Raw genomic sequence first — 24,500 nt, 5'->3', positions numbered from 1 at the left:
GTGAAGGATGGGATGGGAGCGAAAGAGTACAAAAGGGCACCAGGAGACATCTGAGCATGATAAGTATGTTCAGTATTTTGATTGAGAGGATAATTCCAGTTATACATAGGCCACACTTACCAAACCGTACTCTCTATGTACAGCTTGTTGTAAAATGATTATATCTCAATAAAGCTGTTTAAAAATCACAGGTACTGTTGGCGTAGTGGATAAGGCAGAAACTAAAGACGAGTGATTAGAGAGTGTGAAATGAGATGTAGATTTCATTTATAGGCTATTTCAAATTTTTTGGCTTTTGAGGAAATCAGATAAATTGAGTAGTAGCAGAAGAGCAGAGTCTAAATATTGGAAAGCCTAGATCATGTTTAAATGATAAGGAATGGAGGAGTTAAAGATTCAATACAGAACAATACTAATGATTAAAAGACCCTGAGAAGGAAAGAGAGAGGTGAAATCTAGAACACAGGTGACAGTGCTAGTCTTTAACAAAAAAAGAGACACATCCTCTGTTGCAGTAAATAACAGGAGGGTAAACAGAGGATAGAATCAAGTAAAGGGTAGTATGCAAATTTTGTGTAAGAAATATAAGGATAAAAAAACTGTATTATCTCTATGATATCACAGAGAAGGTCAACTGCTGAGGGTATGTATGTGATACATCGGAGGATTTCAAAGATTTGAAAGGTATGAAGAAAGTGTAAAACAGTCATTAAAAAAATTGAGAAAATGAGCTTTATAGAGAACCACAGTAGTAAGATTACCGATCAATAATGATCCATAATTTTTAGCAATATCTTCCAAGTTACTTTATCTTCCAACATCATTCAGCTGCTCAGTAAAGGTCTACCCAGAGAAAGGACTTCGTCAGGTATGTGTGATGAAATAACACAAAGTGAGGTAAAAACATTTCAGGTATTCAAAGAGTGTAATGATGAACAATGGATTCTACACTGGGTAAGAGAGGAAGAGATGATAAGAGTCAATAGCTCTGAGCTCTGGATAAGGCAGAACTCTTTGCAGTACAGCCACTTGAACAAGTGAGCTGGAAAGGTAAAAGATTTTTGTTGGAAAATGAAAAGTCTGAATTAGTACTTTGAAAGGAGAGTTTTGCTGGTGATAACATTTAGGGCATGAACATGATGATGGAGAGTAGGGAGTAGAGAAAAATTCTGCTTCTTGTATCTTATAAAATTTTCATTACTTGATTTGTCTCACCACCCACTCACATGGTCTTTAAATCTGCCAATCTAATCCATCTAATTACAGTCCTTGTCTAAACTCAGCAAGTATCAATATTCCACCCACTCCTCCAGATTTGCTAAAAAGTAAGAAAGTCTCAAGCCAGCCTTGCCTCTTCAAGTCCATATCACACAATAAACACCTATTTATGAGGATCCTGTTTTCTAACTCTATGGACCCCACAATTTAACACTTCACTATATACTGGTTAAACCACTACACTGCATTTGTGCAGGTGTTCTCATCAGGTTATAAGCTTCGTGTAAAAAGAGTATAGGGGGGCTTCCCTTGTGGTGCAGTGGTTGAGAATCTGCCTGCCAATGCAGGGGACACGGGTTCGAGCCCTGGTCTGGGAAGATCCCACATGCCACGGAGCAACTGGGCCCGTGAGCCACAATTACTGAGCCTGCGCGTCTAGAGCCTGTGCTCCGCAACAAGAGAGGCTGCGATGGTGAGAGGCCCGCGCACCGCGATGAAGAGTGGTCCCCACTTGCCGCAACTAGAGAAAGCCCTCGCACAGAAACGAAGACTCAACACAGTCATAAATAAATAAATAAATAAATAAAAGAACGTGAATTTCTTTAAAAAAAAAAAAAAAAAAAGAGTATAGGGGGCTTCCCTGGTGGTGCAGTGGTTGAGAATCTGCCTGCCAATGCAGGGGACACGGGTTCGAGCCCTGGTCTGGGAAGATCCCACATGCTGCGGAGCAACTAGGCCCATGAGCCACAATTACTGAGCCTGCGCATCTGGAGCCTGTGCTCCACAACAAGAGAGGCCATGATAATGAGAGGCCCGCACACCGCGATGAAGAATGGCCCCCACTTGCGCCAACTAGAGAAAGCCCTCGCACAGAAACGAAGACCCAACACAGCCATAAATAAATAAATAAATAAATAAACCCAAAGTTGAAAAAAAAAAAAAAAGAGTATAGGGCTCAATTCTTTAGAACATACTCAACACCCATTTTCTGCAAAGCACTGTGTTAAATTTATGTTTCTCTTCTACTCTCACAGATTCAGTGCTGGGTTAGGTACATAAAAGTGTTTAATAGATATCTCACAGTTGAGAAATAAATCTAAAAGGGGCAAAAAAATAAATAAACTAAAAAGAGCATCTATAGAAGCCTTTAAAGACAGAAAGAATATAATAAATTTTCTGTGGAAATGGATGTGCTTTGATCAAGTCTTATGTAAGGAAAAAAATTCAGTGGCCAGACAATATATAAATAAGTGAGCACAGGTGTGTTCCAGTAAAACCTTATTTACGTACACTGAAATTTGAATTTCATATAATCTTCATATGTCAGAAAATATTATTCTTTTTATTTTTATTCCCAACCATTTAGAAATGTAAAAACCACTCTTAGCTCATAGGCCACACAAAAATAAGAAGTAGGCCAGGTTTGACCCATGTGTCCTAGTTTGCTGACTCCTGCTTTAACTGAAAAGTTAAACACTAATAAATATTAATAAAATAACATAAATATAACACACTGTATTTAAACAAATATTTCTTAAAGCAAAAAGTTTCAAATGATCACTTCATGTATTAGTTCTGTAATTTATACATACTGGTATTTAAAATTGCAGTACCAGGGCTTCCCTGGTGGCACAGTGGTTAAGAATCCACCTGCCAATGCAGGGGACACGGGTTCGAGCCCTGGTCCGGGAATATCCCACATGCTGCGGAACAACTAAGCCCGTGCGCCACAACTACTGAAGCCCGCACGCCTAGAGCCCATGCTCTGCAACAAGAGAAGCCACCACAATGAGAAGCCCGCGCACCGCAATGAAGAGTAGCCCCCACTCGCTGCAACCAGAGAAAGACCACACGCAGCAACAAAGACCCAACTCAGCCAAAAATAAATAAATAAATAAATAAAACTAAAATTGCAGTACCTTTTCTCTGGTATCACTTTTAACTTGCTCATCTTGAATTACTTCATTTCACCATTGCAGATAAGCTGAAAAGAAAAAAAAAGTTAATGATATTAAACACACAATTCTGTTTTCTATATATTAGATATCATAAAAGCCATACAATTAAAAGGTTTTATCATGGGCAACATAAGACTGGAAACCACAGGAGAATGTTTGAGTTTTATGTGCTTCTGGCAGGTCACTTCAATCTGCAATGTGTGACTATTCAATTACCTAAAATCAGCCAGCAAAATGTTATCAAAAATCCTAGTGCTACAAAAATGCAAAAATTTAACATAACACAATTTATGATATAGTGCCAAGATTTCTTTTTAGATAATTCAAATTATCCTTCCTGTTCTAATACTCCACCTTAAAATACTCAAACCAATCACAGCATCATGTGATTAGTGTATTGTCCACCATTCACACAGCAGTGCAATACTGGTTAATATGTATAACTATTTCTATATGAAAACACCTTAATCAAAAACAAATTGTTGGGCTTCCCTGGTGGTGCAGTGGTTGGGAGTCCGCCTGCCAATGCAGGGGACGCGGGTTCGAGCCCTGGTCTGGGAGGATCCCACATGCCGCGGAGCAACTGGGCCCGTGAGCCACAACTGCTGAGCCTGCGTGTCTGGAGCCTGTGCTCCGCAACAAGAGAGGCCGTGACAGTGAGAGGCCCGCGCACAGCGATGAGGAGTGGCCCCCGCTTGCCGCAACTGGAGAGAGCCCTCGCACAGAAACGAAGACCCAACACAGCCATAAATAAATAAATAAATAAATTTATAAAAAAAAACCAACAAATTGTTTAGACAGAGCATAAACCTTCTAAAACACCATCTCATTTAATATACTTATGCATATCTTCCCGCAATCAATACAGGTTTCATCTTTAGAAAGTGCATATTACACATTTAAAACCTTAAATCTTTTTTTTTTTTTAATAGAAGGAACCTAATATAGGAATTGGTTACATGGGTGTTGAAAGGCTAGCAAGCAAAAGAGGAAACCTAGGGAGGCTCAAGATAAAGAGCTGCAGGAAGCAGTTACCACCCTGGGCTGCAAGGACAAGAGGGAGAAGGGGTTTAAAACCCTAAATCTCAATTCACACAATTTTTATAATTTTTCAGATTTATTTTACAACTATTCACCGCCCCTCCCAAAAACAAAAAAACCCTGGATATCTTTTAATTTTACATATCAATGCTTATTAATGAAGCAGAATTTTGTGGCAACACAAGAAATTTAAAAATTACTGCCAATTCAACAAGTTACATTCTTATGCAATATTTAGTAATGCTACACTTAAAGGAAAACAAACATGCAAAAAAAAGAGACTTCAAATTGTTTAATATAATAGATTTAGAAGATATAGATATTCTGGATGTAGTTCTTCAACAACAAAGAACTTTTACATTAACAAAATAAACATGACTTTTTTTCATTTTTCTAATTAACTCAATTATGAAAGAGGAAACATGTATTTAGGGTTATGTACAAAAATTACATAGGCTGTTTTTAAGGTAGATAAGAAATTTTTTTAAATGCTGTTTTTTCTTACAATTGACTTTTTTTAATGACTACAAAAATCAAAGTAACTTTTTCCAATTTCCAAATTAATTAAGGGGGGGGGGATCTTGTGTGTCTTCAAAAGTGCTGTTGCTGCCATAAACAGAAGTTAATTAAGCTACTTCTACTTGTTGAGCAGTATGACCTTCTCTAAAACTACATTAACAGCAAGCCCACCTCAGGAGGTGAGGGGCCGCATCTCGCCTGTCTCGGGTGCCCAGGGTAAAGACAGCAGTAACGCTGACGTTGGCAAGCATACTGAAGCGAGATGATGGGTCTCAAAGGGTCCCCGGACATCAGCCATAGCCTCCGACTCTGCTCAGAGGGCTTCTATGAGAGACATGCTGCTTATTAAAGAGGTTGCAGGACATGAAGCTAATTTATAATACGTTGCACATGTAAAGTGCACTTTTCTGATCCAAACAAGCTTCGCTGCTTTCAGCAAACTGTAACTCCAGCCTCCCAAAGTGAAATGCTTGACCAGGATCACTGGTAAAATATGTCTAAGTTTACTGAGAGAACATTCGGTTGATGGCATCGGCTGGGCTCCCATGAGGACATGGAAGGATGTTGTTTTGTGATTAAACTCTGTTTACTGATCCTCTCAATTCTGATGCTCGACTGAATCATGAAGCTGCAGAACATCATCTGTGGGACAAGGAGGACTTGGGGAATAAAGTTGAAGACTACACGAAGCGTTAACTGCCAGATGATAGGAGGAGAAGGCTGCAGGGCTCATAGGCTGTGTGTTACAAGTCTGTCTCCAGCTTAAAAGGAAGCCCTCCTCCCCAGTCATCAAGCTCCCTCTTAGTCCCACTGGTTGTCCAAGTCCTGTGACCATGTTGTCCTGAGGAAGAACCATTTTCACAACTGTCCATTGTAGATGGAGAGTTCTACATAAATACAGCAAGAAAATGTGTTTGAAGTTCTAAAGGGTTGCCTCCTTACCTTAACATATTTACTTTTTTGAAACTGTACTAAATAGGCCTCTGCTATTCCTGAGAAGTTGTAATGAACTCAGAATTGAGCCTAGAGCTTGCTTCTTCCCTTTTTCCCAGACAAAATCAGTTCCCTGCACAAGTGATGCTGATGATGTGCTCAGCGTAGCTTGCAGACTGGTGATAAGAAATCCGTTACAAACTGTGATTGGATGTAAATTCTCTTAGCCCTTTCCTAGATGTCATGAAGCTTCCCGGAATGTAGAGTGTCATTCACTGTAGATCTCTACTGAAATGTGCATTGTATTTAATGTAAGTATATTTGGAACAGATTCGTAATTTGTACAATTTAATGCTTTAATTATTTTTTCTATTGTCATTTAGTTTGTATTTTCATTGTATAGAGCCAACAGAAGGATGTTAAGTCAAGCAACTACTTAAGAGAAATACAAAGAAAATACAAAAGAAGAAAAAAACGTGCATTTCACTAAGCCAATATGTCCCTTACAGTCAGTTTTTCTTGCTGAAGCCTGATGCCACAGTACTTCAGAGAAAAAGAAAAGCCTTCTTTTTGCTGTGACAGTTTGTGTTCATTACAGCATGGTGTAACAGAAAGAGCAGGAACCTAGAAGCAGAAGTGTTGCATCTCACGAAGTTCTGTGGCTTTGCCAACTAAGTGTGACAAAGCAAGAAATGGACAAAGAAGCTGAGACCTTATGCAAGGCAGGCTGGAAAGTCCAAGATCAAGGTGCTGGCAGCTACAGTGTCTGCTGAGAACTGGCTACATGGTTCATAGACCCCCATCTTCTCACTGTGTTGTGGCATGGGGGAAGGGGCCAGGGGGTTCTCTTAGGTGTCTTATAGGAACACTAATCCCATTCATGAGAGCTCCAACCTCATGACCTAATCACCTACCAAAGGCCCACCTCCAAACACTACTGCACTGGGCATTAGTTTTCAAAAAATAAATTTTTAGGGACACAACATTCAGTTTGTGGCACTATCTGAATCACTTTTATGATCTGACCTACCTCACATTTATTTTAAAATATTTCAGGAGGTTAGGAAAAATGGACACTTTAACAGAGCTTAACAGTGGTTACCTCTGGGCATGGGGGTGAGTGGAAGAGGGGGCTGGAAAGCAAGGTGATAGTGGAAAAAAGATCTTTGATTTCTTATGTTTCACCATATTGTTTTACCTTCTTATTTTGAAATTATTATAAATTCACAGGAAGTTGCAAAGATAGTAGAGAGAAGTCCCGTGTTCCCTCTCTGTTTCTCCCAACAGTTATATGACATTTTATGCTAACTCTAGCACAGTATCAAAACCAGCAATTTGATATTCATACATGTTTCTCTAGTTCTATGTCATTTTATCACATGTGTAATTTATGTAACTACAATGTTTTGCTATATTTTTAAAATATTAGAAAGCATGGATTTATACTACTTGAATAATTAACTTTAAAAAGATGATGAAAATCACTGTAATCTCAAAATTCATTCATTTAACAAACATTAATGGCTACATAGCTTCAACTGTGTATGGCCAAAGAAAGTACTTCCAAGAAGGAGCATTTGATATAGCTGATCACTCCCTCTTCTTGCAAATACTTTATTTATATGGCCATATTTTGTTTTCTGCCTACCTCACTGCCACTCCTTCTTAAGTTTCCTTTACTAGAATGCCCCAGGGCTCAGTTCTTGTCCTTTTCAACTCCAGTCTCTTCCTTGGTGATCTCATCCAGTCTCATGACTACTCAACATCTCCACTTGGATCTCTAATAATATCACAAACTCAACATATATAAAACTAATCTGACTTCCCCTTCCCTTCCCTTCCCAATGTGCTCTAACCTCAGCTTTCCCCAACTGTAGTTAGAGACAATTCTCTCTCTCCAATTGCTCAGTCTAGAACCTTAGCGGCCTTCTTGACTCCTGTTTTATTTTACACCCCACATCCAACCCATGAGGAACTCCTGATAATTCTGTTTTCAAAATATATCCAGACTCCAATCACTTCTCCACGTCTACTACCATGATTGGGCCACTGCCCTTATTAGTCTCCTTTCAGTCTATTCTCAACAAAACATCCTGACTGATCCTTTTAAAAACTTGGAGAAAAGAGAAAAAAAAACGTAGATAAATCTTATCAGCACTCTGCTCAAAGCCCAGCAATGCTGCCCATTTCAATGACATTAGGGACCCTAAGGGAATACCCCAGCCCTTCCCTCACTAACCTCATCTCCCACCTACAACTCTTCTCCCTCACACTGCTCTAGACACACTGGCTGGGCCTCCTTGCTTTCCGCCAACATGCCAGGCTCACTCTCGCCTTACTACCTTTACCCAACCTGTTTCCTTTGCCCAGAATGTTCTGCCAGATATCCCAATGGCCAACCAACTCCCAAACTTCCCTTGCCCAAGTATCACCTTTTCAATAAAGCCTATCCCAACCATCCTATTTAATACTGTAAATCACTTCCAGACCCCGGCATACCCACTGCCCCTTGCCTCAGTTTACTTTTGTCTTTTCCCAGAGCACTTACCACCTTCTATGACAGGATGGTTCAAAAGTATCAGAACACATTGAAAATTGTACTCTCAATAACTGATTATAATTGAACAGGGGTCAAAACAAATTTTTAAGGGAACAGTTTATTTCCATATACTTATACTTTTTACTTTTACTTTTTTTTTTAAGTATTTGTTATTTATTTATTTATTTATTTACGGCTGTGTTGGGTCTTCGTTTCTGTGCGAGGGCTTTCTCTAGTTGTGGCAAGCGGGGACCACTCTTCATCACGGTGCGCGGGCCTCTCACTATCGCGGCCTCTCCTTGCGGAGCACAGGCTCCAGACGCGCAGGCTCAGTAATTGTGGCTCACGGGCCCAGCTGCTCCGCAGCACGTGGGATCTTCCCAGACCAGGGCTCGAACCCGTGTCCCCTGCATTGGCAGGCAGACTCTCAACCACTGCGCCACCAGGGAAGCCCTCCATATACTTATAAATGCTCAATATATGGCCCTATCACACCACATACATCAATCCTGTACTCTAATTCATCCCAGACTCTTAGCAGCTTATCACCACTGGTGACTACAAAAGAACCACAACGGGTTCCTTCATTTCCTCAAGGTTTTGAGGAAAGCAGCAGCAACCCAAGGTTCTTGATATAACCACATAAGTCACGTAGTTTAACATCTAATATCTTGGTGGTCACTTACTTGACTCTTTTTAATCACCTTGTAAACTAGACAATTTAACTCTGTGCACTATTTATTATCTATTTCTCTCCACTGGAATTAAAGTTCCATAAGGGCAGAAATCTTTGTTTTGCTCACTGTCTCCCAAGTACCTAGAACAGTGCCAGCACATTGCAGGTGGTAAATAAATTTCTGAATGAACAAACAAAAATTTGAGAAAATTTTACTACACAAATAAGAAATCTTCATTTTTAAAAATCCAACAATATCGTAGATATATTGGCATGCAATATCTATCCCAATTTCTCTCCAGTATGCCTTCCTGTACTACAGGAACGTGAAAGCTTTCCAAAAAAAAAAAAAAAAAGTATCTCCTAGACTCTCCTGCAGCTAGGGTTCCAGATGTTTTCCTCAATTTCATCATTTATGAAATTTATTAGACTGAAAGTCAGAAAAAGGCCACTTGATCCCACAGGTAAGTACCAACTTAAACGTGCTTAGTTCTTCTACAGCAGTGTATGGAGAGGTCCCAAAGTCTAGTCCAGGGTTTCTCAAAGTGGGGTCCACAAGCTGAATTCTTTGAGAGCTCACAATTGGGGGCAGGGGGTTCTTTTTTCCTTCTCTTTTACTTTTGTGCACCAAGCAATGGCAGCATAATTAATGATTTTGTTACAAATCAGCTGTGTGTGATAGTGCACAGTAGGACCATGTTCATTTGGTTAGAGTTGGCCTTGATAATTGAAGACTGCAGGACACAGGGAGAAGATCATAGGCTAATGACTATCAGCCTCTCCCTCTCAAATTGCCTCCCCTAATCTCCCCTTGTACACTGCTAACTGCCTTATAGGAGCAAACAAGCTCTGCAAGTGTAATGAAAACCTGGAGAGAAATTTTAATTTTAATGAAAAAAACTTTATACCCAGTTGCCCCCACTCCTAATGCTTTGCTATTGGTCTGAACATTCCAAAATGTGGACTAAATAAATTACCAGGGACTTCTACTGTGAAATGTTTGGACTTTTTGTGATTTTCTCATTTAATTGTTTGGTATGTCCTTATGTCTCACACATTAACATTTGTAATTTACAAATATGCCTGATAGTCCAATGTGGCAATTTTTGAGGCTGAGGTGTGAAAGGAAGGTCAGTGGACAATTCTGGTAAGATTAGTAATGAAGAGTTGTATCATGCGAGTCATTTCACTAAATTAATGCAACAAGAGACACACACAAAAAACATATCCTTCTAATGAAAACTACTTATCAATGGATTTATACAATGGAATATCCTATTCCATTTTGTGTTGTCTGTGGAAAACAACGTTTCAAGTGCAGCAATGGCTCCAGCAATACTCAAAAGACACAGCTGCAAATTATAGTCATTTGACACGTTAAAGGTATTAATGGGATCTCAAAATAAGCATAATAAAGCTTTTGCTTTAAAAAATTACATATAATGAAAAGGCTGAGGTAGCAAGTTATATAGTAGTAGACCTTACTGACCGGAAAAAGGAAAGCCACCCCAATTGCTGAGAACCTAATACGGCCAGAATATAAAATTATGCTGAGTGAAATATTTATATGAGATGCAGTAAGAGAAATTTTTAAAGTTCTACGGTACAATAACAGTAAGGTAAGTCAATGTTATTGACATGTCATGTGATGTTAAAGACCTACGTGATAACAGGAAAACAAGTTTCTCTAACCAGATTGATGAGCCAACAGAGTTCATCATCTGTAATATTTATAAGATTACATTATGTATTTATAGATTTTATAAGATTTGAAAATGGTGAAATCAAGAAAACTTTTTTTTGCTACAGAGTGCTGCCCAAAGCCAGCAAAGGACAGGATATTTAATGTTTTGTCCTCTGTCTGGAAACAAAAGGTCCCTCTTGGAGGAACTATGTTGGCATCTGTGCTGAAAATGTCCCACCAACAGCTGGCTCCATGTGAAGATGTGCCACTATTGTTTAAACTCTCCCCACACCCCGAAAAAAAACCCAAAAAACAAAAACCTGACTTCTCAACACAGTGTTTTCTTCACAGAGAAATGCTAGTGTCAAAAGCTCTGGGAGATGAAATGAAAAAAGTTCTATTTGAAGCTACAAAAAATGATTGACTTTATTAAACAAAAACCTGTTTACTCAAAAATGTTTAAAGAGCTGTGTGAAAGCCTGGACAAAGAGCACATAAATCTCCTGCTCCATGCAGAAGTCCAGGGGCTTAGCAGATGAAGAGTTCTCAACAGGACGTCCAAGCTGAATGGTGAGCTGCAGGGGTACTTTTGCAAACACAGTAGGCCAGATTCTGCTAAGTGCTTAGAGGATGAAGAATGGCTACTGAAACTAGCCAACTTAGCAAAGATTTGTTATCACATGAAACAAATGAACCCCTCTCTGCAAGACTTTAAAGAAAGCATTTTGACTTCAAGTGACAAGATTCTTGGGGAAAAGATCAAGTGACAAAAGGATATCAAAAGATGCTCTTATTGCTGCTTGGACTTGAGAGGGAAAAAGGATATATCTGCAAATCCCAAGTCTTGCTGACCTAGGGGAACAAAATTTAAAAATAAAATACAACAGTATTTTCCCTTTCTTTTCCAACAAGTATAGGGCTGAAATGAGAGACCCTTTCTCTGAATCATCTGTGCAGGCTGAGAACTTGACTTTGAGGAGGAAGAATTTTGCACACTGCGGTCTGACTATGAACCCAAGATGGTATTTACTGATCTGCCCCTAAAAAGTGCTGGATTTCTATCAAAGAGCAGTGTCCTGCACATCATAAGAGGGTAATGAACATCTTGCTGCCAGCTTTCAATTTCATTATATGTGTATGGAATTTTTTGTTTAACAAGCATCAAGAGTAAGTAGGAAATCATCTTATGTCAGTTGAAAATGAAATCTGTGAATGGTTATTTAAAGTTCAACCAAAGAAAACAAAAACAAGTTTCATATGAAAGACATAAACTTCACTCTTTATTTTTAGTCTTAAAAACTAATAAGTTTATTGTATAAAACCTTTTGATAAAATATCAAGTGATCAACACACATATATATACTCATTTGTAATTCCTGGACCTATATTTGAGCCTCATCATGTTAGTCAGGAAAAAAAGAGTTTGTTTTTATCGAATTCTGGTATAAATTCTAATGGGCTATATTTTTATTACTATTACTTTGGCTTATGGTTTTTAGATAGCAAATATCTGCACTGTCAATAATTTTCATGTTTGTAGTAAACGCTAGTTAAAATCAGTTTACGGTGGTACCGGCAAAAAGACAGACAAAGAGACCAATGAAATGGAACTGCAAGTCTAGAAATAAACACATACATTTATGGCCTATTGATTACTGACAAGGGTGTCAAGTCCATTCCATAATGAAAGAACAGTCTCTTCTATTGCTGGAACAACTGGATTTCCACATGCAAAAGAATGAATTTGAACACCCGCTCACACCATATATAAATATTAACTCAAAATGAATCAACGACCTAAATATAAGCACTAAAACTCTTAAAAGAAAACATGGGAGTAAATCTGTATGACCTTGAATTTGGTGATGGATTCTAAGTTATGGCAACAAAAGCATTAGGAACAAAAAATAAATAAATAAATTGAACTTCAAAATTAAAAACTTCTGAGCATCTAAGGACATTGTCAAGAAAGTGAAAAGACAACATACAGAATGGGAGAAAATATTTGCAAATCATACATCTCATAAGGGTTTAATATCCAGGGACTTCCCTGGTGGCGCAGTGGTTGAGAGTCTGACAATGCAGGGGACACGGGTTCGATCCCTGGTCCGGGAAGATCCCACATGCCATGGAGCAACTAAGCCCATGCGCCACAACTACTGAGCCTGCGCTCTAGAACCCACGTGCCACAACTACTGAAGCGGGCACACCACAACTACTGAGCCCACACACCACAACTACTGAAGCCGGCAAGCCACAACTACTGAAGCCTGCACACCTAGAGCCCATGCTCTGCAACAAGAGAAGCCACTGCAATGAGAAGCCTGCACACCACAACGAAGTGTAGCCCCCGCTTGCCACAACTAGAGAAAGCCTGGGCACAGCAATGAAGACCCAATGCAGCCAAAAATAAGTAAATAAATAAATAAATTTAAAAAATAAAAGAATGTGGATAAATTGAAACCCTCACACATTGCTGGTGGGAATGTAAAATGGTGCAACCACCATGGAAAATAGTTCGGCGGTTCCTCAAAAAGAATTACCATATGACCCTGCAATTCTACTCGTAGGTATATACCCACAAGAATTGAAAACAGAGACTCAAACAGATAATTGTACGTCAACGTACATAGCATTCTTCACAACACCAAAACATAAAAACAACCTAAGTGTCTACTGAAAGATGAATGTAGAAAATGTGGTATATACACACAATGGAATGTTATTTAGCCATTAAAAGGAATAAAGTTCTAAAACATGCTACAGTATGAATGAACCTTGAAAACATTATGCTAAGTGAAATAAGTCAGAAACAAAACAACAAATATTGTATGCTTCCACTTATATAAAATATCTATAACAGGCAAATTCATAGAGATATAAAGTAGATTAGTTTACTGGGGGCTGGTGGCAAGGGTGAATGGGGAGTCACTGCTTAATGGTTGCAGAGTATCTGTTTGGGGTGATGACAAATTTTGGAAATTAGATAGTGATGACTGTTGTATAACATCGTGAAAGTAATTAATGCTACTGAATTATAAGCTTAAAAATGGTTAAAATGGCAAATTTTATGTTAAATATATTTTACCACAATAAAAAGATAATTTTTTTAAAAATCAGCTTACAATATTTTTTTAAACTAAGTCTACCAAGGCTACTTTTCAAAAAAATTGAATCCCATTTTAGCTTAAGCCAGTTATTTAACAGAAATTTATTATCATCACCATATGTGTTTTTAAAAATCATAAAAAGGAAAGAGATTAGTCTCCAGAACAGTAAGCTAAGTTTAACTACCTGGTTATTTTTCAAGTAAGGTGGGTTAAAGTCTTTATTTGCATTAAATAAAGAAAAATAAAATTACTCTTGTACAAGCCATATACCACAAGCCATGCTATTGATATCTTGCATAGTAAAAATCTGTAAGACTCCTAGGCCTACTTGGATAAAGTACAAAAATACAGTGGGAAATTTAGGAAAAGGAAAAACTGTTTTTTCTACCTGCATTACTAACTCACATAGGAGTTTATATCCCGTGTGCGGATGGAGATCCATACAAAAGAATAGACTAATTAGATGGCCAAAATATATAGAGGCACAGAAAAATATCATTCTCTATCAAAAAAGCATTAGCAATCATTACTGGAGTACTGTATTGTAAGGCCTAAAATTTCAAGTGCTGTTCTGACAGCTTTGAGCCTCACAGGGCCCCAGAGGCCTAATGAGAGTTCTTCCACCCTCACCATAGCCAACAGGAAAGACTCCTCACCCAGCTCAGTCCACTATCAGCTGAATCAGCTGCACTCCACTCAGTCCTCAACCCAACTAGTTTCAGTTCCCTGCCAGTCCTCAGAATTATTCAAACAAACTAATCACATCCTCCCACAGGGGTGGAGAGTTGCGGGGAGTACTTCATCCTTTTGTTACTCCAAAGCCAATCTCCCATAGACAATTTGGCTAGTTTACTCTACTCCCAAGTACCATTCCCATAGGTTGTGAGTACATGTAACTAAAAAATTGCTGTCTCATCTGATCAGGGTCAGGTAGTAGCCATCTTGTACAATTTAGGACAGGAGATCTCTCTTTCACCAATCAGGTGAAGGGAGGTGAATAGGAGGTGGTCAGACAATTACTATATCTAAACTTTCTGTTTACACTAATATCACACCTGTAACCTGAGACCTGAAAATTATTTCATGGATCCTCCAGGGTATAAAAATTGAGAAAGGCTAGTCTAGTCTCTTGTAGGCAGGGCTGGTACAGACCAGAACAGGTCCAGTGTGGTTCTAGAGCTGGTTAAGTATGGCAGGAGATTCCTGATCACCATGGCCTCCTGACCACAACATTTTCCTGATTTTAAAACAGCAGTAAAGATCTAGAGGCAATTTCACAATTAGACAGGAGGCCTCTTAGTCAAAAAAAGACAATAACTCCCTGTGCTTCTCAGTCCTGTGCAGAGGTTTTGGAGGTTGTTCCTTTGAAGCTCAATCAAGAGTCTCTTTCTTTAGATGTCTAAACAATTCTGTAAACCACTTAATACCTGTGCTAGATATTGATTCATTCCCCCTCCTCTCCAAATTCACCCTTTTTGCCTGTATGTGAAAATGGATTTATGTACTTAAAATACCAATTTCTTTGCCAACTGACATGATATTAAGCTTTGTCAAGAGACCACTGGAAAGACACTGTAGGGGAAAAAGATTCTGTTTCGTGGTTCCAATGTGCTCACTTGGCTGCAGCAGGCAAGGCTTCTCCAGGACCCACCCCGACAAGGATGGCTTCTCCAGCACCAGATTCCTGCAGCAGTGCAGCTTCTCCAACAGGAGGTTAGGCAGTTTTGTAGCAGAGTGCTGCTGGTGAGTCACCTCCCCAGGAATGCTTTCCCTGGTACCCAAGAGGGCACATATCCAGCAAATTCTCCTAGTGCCACACCTTACCTACTTGACTTGAACGTGCCCTACCTAACCAAGGATAGATGTCAGTGAGCCCTGGGGTTTGAAACTGCTCTTTATATCAGCTATTCCTATATTCTTTAGCATTACCTTGACTTCTTACTGGTAAATCCCATATTGCTCCAATCCCCTGTTACAGTCAATAATTCTTTTTTTTTAATTTTTGTTGGAGTATAGTTGATTTACAATGTTGTGTTACTTTCTGCTGTATGGCAAAGTGAATCAGTTATACACATAAATATATCCATTCTTTTTTAGATTCTTTTCCCATATAGGTCATTAGAGAGTACTGAGTAGAATTCCCTGTGCTATACAGTAGGTCCTTATTAGTTATCTATTTTATATATAGTAGTGTACATATGTCAATCCCAATCTCCCAATTTATCCCTCCCTCCCTTTCCCCCCCGGTAACCATAAATTTGTTTTCTACATCTGTGACTCTATTTCTGTTTTATAAATAAGTTCATTTGTACTTTTTTTAGATTCCACATATAAGCAATATCATATGATATTTGTCTTTGTCTGACTTACTTCACCTAGTATGATAATTGCTAGGTCCACCCATGTTGCTGTAAATGGCATTATTTCATTCTTTTTTATGGCTGAGCAATATTCCATTATATATACGTACCACATCTTCTTTATCCAATCCTCTATCAATGGACATGTAGGTTGCTTCCATGTCTTGGCTATTGTAAACAGTGCTGCAGTGAACACTGGGGTGCATGTATCCTTTCAGATTATGGTTTTCTCCAGATATATGCCCAGGAGTGGGATTGCTGGATCATATGGTAGTTCTATTTTTAGCTTTTTAAGGAACCTCCATACTGTTCTTCATAGTGGTTGTACCAATTTACATTCCCACCAACAGTGTAGGAGAGTTGCCTTTCCTCCATACTCTCTCCAGCAATTATTGTTTGTAGACTTTTTGTTGATGGTCATTCTGACCAGTGTGAGGTGATACCTCATTGTAGTTTTGATTTGCATTTCTCTGATAATTAGAGATGTTAAGCATCTTTTCATGTGCTTTTTGGCCATCTGTATGTTTTCTTTGGAGAAATGTCTATTCAGACCTTCTTTCCATTTTTTGATTTTTTTGTTTTGTTTTGTTTTTTGGTTTTGGGGGGTTTTTTTGACATAGAGCTACATGAGCTGTTTGTATATTTTGGAGATTAATCCCTTGTCGGTCGCTTCATTTGCAAATATTTTCTCCCATTCTGTGGCTTGTCTTTTCATTTTGTTTATGGTTTCCTTTGCTGTGCAGACACTTCTAAGTTTAATTAGGTCCCATTTGTTTATTTTTGTTTTTATTTTTCATTACTCTAGAAGGGATCACCTGTCCTAAATTGTACAAGATAGCTACTACCTGACCCTGATCAGATCAAAAAAGATACTGCTGTGATTTATGTCAAAGAGTATTCTGCCTATGTTTTCCTCTAAGAGTTTTATAGTGTCTGCCCTTACACTTAGGTCTTTGATCCATTTTGAGTTTATTTTTGTGTATGGTGTTAGAGAATGTTCTAATTTTATTTTTTTTACATGTAGCTGTCCAGTTTTCCCAGCACCACTTCTCAGCCTTTTGGCTAAGATCAAGTGTAGTCAATAATTCTTTATACTATTCTTTCCCTGTTAAATTACTATGTGGCTTCTATCTCCTGATCGGAACCAGACTGATATATCACAACAATTTTTTAAGCTATTTAGTACCCCATGGTAAATAAATCCTCTCTGCTTAAGTTACATCAAGTAGATTCTGTTCTCTATAATTAAGTCTTCACTGTTTTCTCTTTGAATAAAGAATTTTTAGGGGTGGGGTGGGTGGAAGGATTTTACAATATTCATAACATCATTTTTTTTAATTAGGTAGTGATACTAATTATACATAGCCAGGGTTAAGAATGGCCACTGAAGATTATATTCCCAGGTCAGGCTATTAAATAGTTTAATTGTAATATTAACTTCATCTTAGAGTACTACCATTCCTGTAATGCCTAACCACTATTTTAAAAAAATTAGTCTACAGTGAGATACCACTTCACACCTACTAAAATATCTATAATAAAAAACACAGATAATAACAAGTGTTAACAAGGATATGGAGAAACTAGAACCCTTATACATTGCTGATGGGAAAGTAAAATGATACAGCTGCTTTGAAAACAGTCTAGCAGTTCCTCAAAAGGCTAAACATAAAGTGGCCATAATGACTTAGCTATTCCATCTCTTGGTACATACCCAAAGAAATGAAAAGTTATATCCATACAAAAACCTGTACACAAATGTTTATAGCGGCATTATTCATAAAAACCAAGAAGTGGAAACAACCCAAATGCCCATCAACTTACGAATGGATAAATAAAATGTGGTATATCCATACAATGTAATATTATTCAGTGACAAAAAGAAACAAAGTACTTATATGTGCTACCTGGATGAACCTTAAAAATATTATGTTAAGTGGAAGAAGCCAGTCAAGAAAGACCACATAATTATATAATTCCATTTATATGAAATATCCAGGATAGCTAAATCTATAGAGACAGAAAGTAAATTAGTGGTTACCTAGGACTAGGAGAGATGGGGATGGGTGTGTGGGAAGAGGCTAAAAGGGTGTGGGGCTTCTTTGAGGGGTAATGGAAATGTTCTTTCTAAAACTGACTGTGGTGATGTTTACACAACTCTGTGAATGTACTAAAATCCACTGAATTGCATACTTTAACTGGTGAAATTGTATGGTATGTGAGTTATATCTCAATACAACTATTTAAAAAAAAAGGCTTAATCTCTGCAGGTACTTTCATAATTCAACCATTCCTAAATTAGGATTAGAGACTTAAATCCTTCTGTACGTCAGTGCCTGCTTCTCATGATAGAATACAATACCCTTTACACAAAAGCAAAACTACAGACCCATCTGGCTCTTGGGAATATGTATTCTGAGTTATTTACCCAAAAGAGGTTTGGGGAAAAAAAAAGCTGCACTATGCTGTCACATAAAAATCCACAGTATACACCTCCCCCAGTTGGGGGAAGAGTCTGTATAAATTGATTTTTATATATTTAAATGTGGCTTACACTGGAATTAAATGTGGAAATCTGGCCTTAGCAGAAAATCATACAAGCAAATAAACTAGCTCAAGCTAGCCCACACCTAAGGAAAAGTAAACAATTTTGTATATTCCAGCTCAAAAGTACAAAGGTTTGGATCTTCTGAATTTTTGAGATTTTCCTGATCTTTTGCTCTCAACTAGAACTAGTTCCAGAGCCTAGAGAATCTAAAAACTGAAACCCTCAGTTATCACTGGCTTAAGCCTGGAATCAAGCTCATCAGCCAAGTCAATAAACAGGCACACACACATAAGGCATCAGTATTTCATACATGTAAGCTGTCCTAATTTTCATTCCACAAACAAGCCACAGAAGAAATTCTGACACACAGCAAAGGTAAAGCTGTATATTCTAAATATATAAAGACTTCAAATACACGTGATTTTAAATTTATTTCAAGTCAAACTGCTACAAAAGAAAAAACGCCAAGAACCATATACTGTTCACACTCCAAAGCCTCATCTAAATCTCTTAAAAACAATCTGAGGAAATATGATTCCCTTTGACTTGACTTGCTTAAACAACCTGGTCCAGTTCCCATTCAGCCAGAACAACTTCATTAATTTACTCTCATCTGTTTACTAATGGGTCTCCCCACGAGGTATCATTAGACAAAAAACTTCCACTATTTAAAAACGTTTGAGAAACACTGCTCTAATCAATAATAATAACCTTTGCTGTTAAATACCAGATAATTGTTCTTGTTGGAATGGTTGTGGGCAACTAGGAAAAGACTGTAGTTAAAGAAAATCTGGGTAGCTGGTCCTACCATGGGGAATGGGAAAACAAATATGCTGAAAAGAGCTTTTTTCAGCTCTCCCTTATTGTTTCATCATCTAAAAGGAAGAAACCACTTTTCAAGAATATAAGTGAGCTACTATTCCCCCACACCATCTATGTCAATGTGATGGAAAATTGTAAATCCTGATTATTTAATAAGATCCCAAAGAATATGCTCATACCCCTTTCCCTTATTAAAGGAAAAAGAAACTTTAAAGAAAAGAGATAAATAACATCTATCGTCTAAAGGAAAGAAGAGTAACATTCCCAGCAATAGGCAGATAGAGATTATTATCATTTAAATTAAGAGAGAAATATATACACTGGACATGATCTGTGTTTATTAACCTACTCTAAATTACAATATTAAGGTATACATTTTCATCCAGTTACATTAAACATATGACATTTTATGATTAGTTTACTAATGTTTTAACCTGATCTGCAAACAGGCAAATTTATTTCACCTATATTACTGTCATTAATTTTATCAAAAAATGTGGATAACAGTAAACCTATAGGAAGGTTATACCTTTTACCTTTCTTCATTATGCATCCTCATTAAAAACACAAGCATTTGGATGGTTCACACACTACTCCACAAAAGATGCTCTGACATTTACAAAGGTCTAATTTGTTCTGCTATGTGATGTTTTAATTATACTACAAATAATAGGGTCTTATTGTTGGAGGAGCAGAATCCAACTACACTTCAATGTAATTAAATAGTTTATTTAAAACAACTCTTCCACCCAACACTGATTCCAACTGACTATTTTTATACTTAAACAAATGCCAAAATTCCTAAATCCATATAGGTGATGGAAGAAATTAAAATTCTTACCTTGAAACACATATTTTCCTTGCCTCTAACCTATGACTCTAACCCATTAAAATGGTTTAAGTTTTGTTTGCTTCTTTGTTTGTTTTAAGGAAAGTACTCCAGCCCTAAGTCACCTCCCACTAATATCACAATAGGAATCAAAATATACAGAACATGAGGAACTCAAAAAGCTATCAGGCATATAAGAAACTAATAGCAAAATGACAAAAGTTCCTCCTTACGAATAATTACTTTAGATGTAAATGGATTAAACTCTCCAATAGACATTGACAAAAATGGATTTTAAAAACATGATCCAACTATATGTTCTCTACAAGAGACTTACTTTAGATACAAAGGTACAAATGGGTTGAAAGTGAAAGGATGGAAAAAGATATGACATGCAAATAGTAACCAAAAGACAGCACGGGTGGCTGTACTAATACCAGACAAAATAGACTTTAAATCAAAGGAGGTTATAAAATACAAAGAAGAACACTATATATTAATAAAAGGCTCAAGAGAGCAAGAAGATATAACAATTATAAACATTCATCTAATAACAGACTATCAAAATATATGAAGTAAAAACTGACAGAATTAAAGGGGAAAATAGACAGTTCTATAATAATAGTTGGCAGTTTCAACACCCTACTCTCAATAATGGATAGAACAACCAGATGGAAGATAAGTAAGGAAATAGAGAACTTGAACAACACAATTAACTAACTAGAGATAACAGACATATACAGAACATTCTACCTAACAATAGATTATACATTCTTCTCAAGTACAAGTGGGACATTCTCCAGAATACATGATATATCAGGCCACAAATTATGTCTCAATAGAGTTTTAAAGACAGATAATCATACAAAGTATTTTTCCTAACTACAACAGAATGAATTTAGAAATCAGTAAAAGAAAAATTAGAAAATTCACAAATTTGTGGAAATTAAACAATACGCTCTTAAACAACCAATGGGTCAAAGTAGAAATCCTAAGGGAAATTAGAAATACTTAAAAGACAAATGAAAACAAAAAACACAACATACCAAAATTTATTAGATGCAGTGAAAGTAGTGCTAAGGGGGAAATTTAGAGCTATAAACACACATTAAAAAATAAGAAAGATCTCAAATCAACAACTTAACTTTACAATTTAAGAAACTAGAAAAAGCTGAAACCCAAAGCTAGCAGAAAGAAGAAAATAATAAAGACTAGGGCAGAGATAAATGAAATAGTGAATAGAAAAATAATACAGAAAAACCAACAAAAACAAAAGTTGATTCTTCAAAAAATTAACAAAATTGACGAAACTTTAGCAAGATTAAGAAAAAAGAAGCAAATTACTAATCAGAAAGTGCAGACATTACTGATTCCACAGAAATAAAAAAGATTTTATGAGAGTACTGTGAACAACTGTGCACCAACAAAGTGGAAAACCTAGGTAAAACTGACAAATTTCTAGAAACCTATTAAGTCACAAAGAAATAGAAAATCAGAATAGACCCATAATTATTAAGGAGATTGAGTCAGTAATCAAAAAGCTCCCAACAAAGAAAAGCCCCAAACCTAATGGCTTCACTAGTGAAATGTACCAAACATTTAAAGAATATCAATGCTTCTCAAATTCTTCAAAAAACTGAAGTGGAGGGAACACCTCCTAACTCATTCTATGAGGCCAGCATCGCCCTGATACCAAAGCCACACAAAGACATTACAAGAAAACTACAGACCAATACCCCTTTGAACACAGATCCAAAAAATCCCCCACAAAATACCAGCAAACTGAATTCAGCAGCATAAATGTAAATCAAAAGCACAATGAGATATCACCTAACACCCAACAGGATGGCTACTATCCAAAAAAAAACAAAACACAAAAAAACCCACACACAGAAAATAACAAGTGTTGACAAGGATGTAAAGAAATTGGAACCCTTGTTCAATGTTGGTGTTGGTGTGAATGTAAAATGATGCAGCCGTGATGGAAACAGTATGGTCATTCCTCAAAAAATTAATAATAGAATTACCATATGACCCAGCAATTCCACTTCTGAGTATGTACCCAAAAGAACTAAAAGCAGGGTCTCAAAGAAATATATGCACACCCATCTACACAGCAGCAGCATTATTCACAACAGCCAAAAAGTAGAAGCAACACAAGGATCTATCAATGGATGAAAAAACAAAAAAATTAACAAATATGGTATATACATACAATGGAATGTTAGTCAGCCTTAAAAAGGAAAAAAATTCTGACACATGCTACAGTGTAGATGAACCTTGAAGATACCGTACTAAAAGAAATAAGTCAATCACAAAAGAGCAAATACTGCATGATTCCATTCATATAATGTAGATAAAGTAGTCTAATTCAGAGAGAGAAAAAACAAAATGGTAGTTGCCAGGGGCAGGTGGGAGGGGAAGAAATGGGCAGTTATTATTTAATGGAACAAGAGTTTTAGTTTTGCAAGATGAAAAGTAATAGAGATGGATGGTAATAATGGATGCACAACAATGTGAATTACTTAATGCCACTGAACCGTATATTAAAAATGATTAAGGGCTTCCCTGGTGGCGCAGTGGTTAAGAATCCGCCTACCAATGCAGGAGACATGGGTTCGAGCCCTGGTCCGGGAAGATCCCACATGCCATGCAGCAACTAAGCCCGTTCGCTGCAACTACTGAGCCTGTGTTCTAGAGCCCGCAAATCCACAACTACTGAGCCTGGTGCCACAACTACTGAAGCCGGTGCGCCTAGAGACCATGCTCTGAACAAGAGAAGCCACCACAATGAGAAGCCTCTGCACCAAAATGAAGAGTAGACCCTGCTCACCACAACCAGAGGAAAGCCCGCGTGCAGCAATGAAGACCCAATGCAGCCAAAAAATAAATAAATAAAATAAAATAATTTATTTTAAAAAAAGATTAAAATGCTGAACTTTATGTTATATATATTATACCATAATTTCTTAAAATAAATTCTTAAATCAAAATATGGACCAAAACTATGAATGAGTCAATACGTTAAAGATTGGAAAAAATAAGTTTCAAATGTTAACACAAAATTAAAATTGGGGGAATTGGTTCAAGATGGTAGAGTAGAAGAACATGCTCTCACTCCCTCTTGTGACAACACCAGAATCACAATTAACTGCTAAACAATCATCGACAGGAAGACACTGGAATTCACCAAAAAGACACCCCAGATCCAAAGACAAAGGTGAAGCCACGATGAGATGGTAAGAGGGGCGCAAACACAATAAAATCAAATCCCATAACTGCTGGGTGGGTGACTCACAAACTGGAGAATACTTATACCACAGAAGTCCACCCACTGGAGTGAAGGTTCTGAGCCCCACGTCAGGCTTCCCAACCTGGGGGTCCGACAACGGGAGCAGGAATTCCTAGAGAATCAAACTTTGAAGGCCAGCGGGATTTGATTGCAGGACTTCGACAGGACTGGGGGAAACAGAGACTCCACTCTTGGAGGGCACACACAAAGTAGTGTGTGCATGGGGACCCAGGGGAAGGAGCAGTGACCCCATAGGAGACTGAACCAGACCTACCTGCTAGTGTTGGAGGGTCTCCTGCAGAGGCGGGGGGTGGCTGTGGCTCACCGTGGGGACAAGGACACTGGCAGCAGAAGTTCTGGGACGTACTCCTTGGCGAGAGCCTTCCCAGAGTCCAACATTAGCCCCACCAAAGAGCCCAAGTAGGCTCCAGTGTTGGGTCGCCCCAGGCCAAACAACTAACAGAGAGGGAACCCAGCCCCACCCATCAGCAGACAAGCTGATTAAACTTTTACTGAGCTCTGCCCACCAGAGCAACACCCACCTCTACCCACCACCAGTCCCTCCTATCAGGAAACCTGCACAAGCCTCTTAGATAGGCTCATCCATCAGAGGGCAGACAGCAGAAGCAAGAAGAACTACAATCCTGCAGGCTATGGAACAAAAACCACATTCACAAAAAGATAAATGAGATGAAAAGGCAACGGCTATGTACCAGATGAAGAAACAAGATAAAACCCCAGAAAAACAAATAAATGGAGATAGGCAACCTTCCAGAAAAAGAATTCAGAATAATGATAGTGAAGATCCAGGACCTCAGAAAAAGAATGGAGGCAAAGATAGAGAAGATGCAAGAAATGTTTAACAAAGATCTAGAAGAATTAAAGAACAAACAGAGATGAACAATACAATAACTGAAATGAAAACTACATTAGAAGGAATCAATAGCAGAATAACTGAGGCAGAAGAACGG

At 37.8% G+C, this 24,500-nt stretch overlaps 1 protein-coding gene and 1 pseudogene across 8 annotated transcripts in view; one reads left to right on the top strand and one right to left on the bottom strand.

The window, feature by feature from the left end:
- The window catches only part of AGTPBP1 (ATP/GTP binding carboxypeptidase 1), a 174,858-nt gene that overhangs the window by 139,081 nt on the left and 11,277 nt on the right, over positions 1-24,500 (bottom strand). For 7 of the 8 annotated variants that reach the window (XM_057548960.1, XM_057548966.1, XM_057548962.1 and 4 more), the window contains exon 2: positions 3,138-3,202. In XM_057548960.1, the coding sequence (XP_057404943.1) occupies positions 3,138-3,169 (32 nt within the window). In that variant the 5' untranslated portion in view covers positions 3,170-3,202. Of the gene's footprint in view, positions 1-3,137; positions 3,203-24,500 lie in introns of those variants that run through there. The other variant, XM_057548965.1, reaches the window with a different exon arrangement.
- On the top strand, positions 4,136-5,432 carry LOC114237013 (NEDD8-conjugating enzyme UBE2F-like; annotated as a pseudogene).

Source organism: Balaenoptera acutorostrata, chromosome 6, assembly GCF_949987535.1.
Source record: "Balaenoptera acutorostrata chromosome 6, mBalAcu1.1, whole genome shotgun sequence".
Classification (NCBI taxonomy): Eukaryota; Metazoa; Chordata; class Mammalia; order Artiodactyla; family Balaenopteridae; genus Balaenoptera; species Balaenoptera acutorostrata.
Note: the sequence above shows the minus strand (reverse complement) of the source record. Positions and strands in the feature narration are given on the sequence as shown.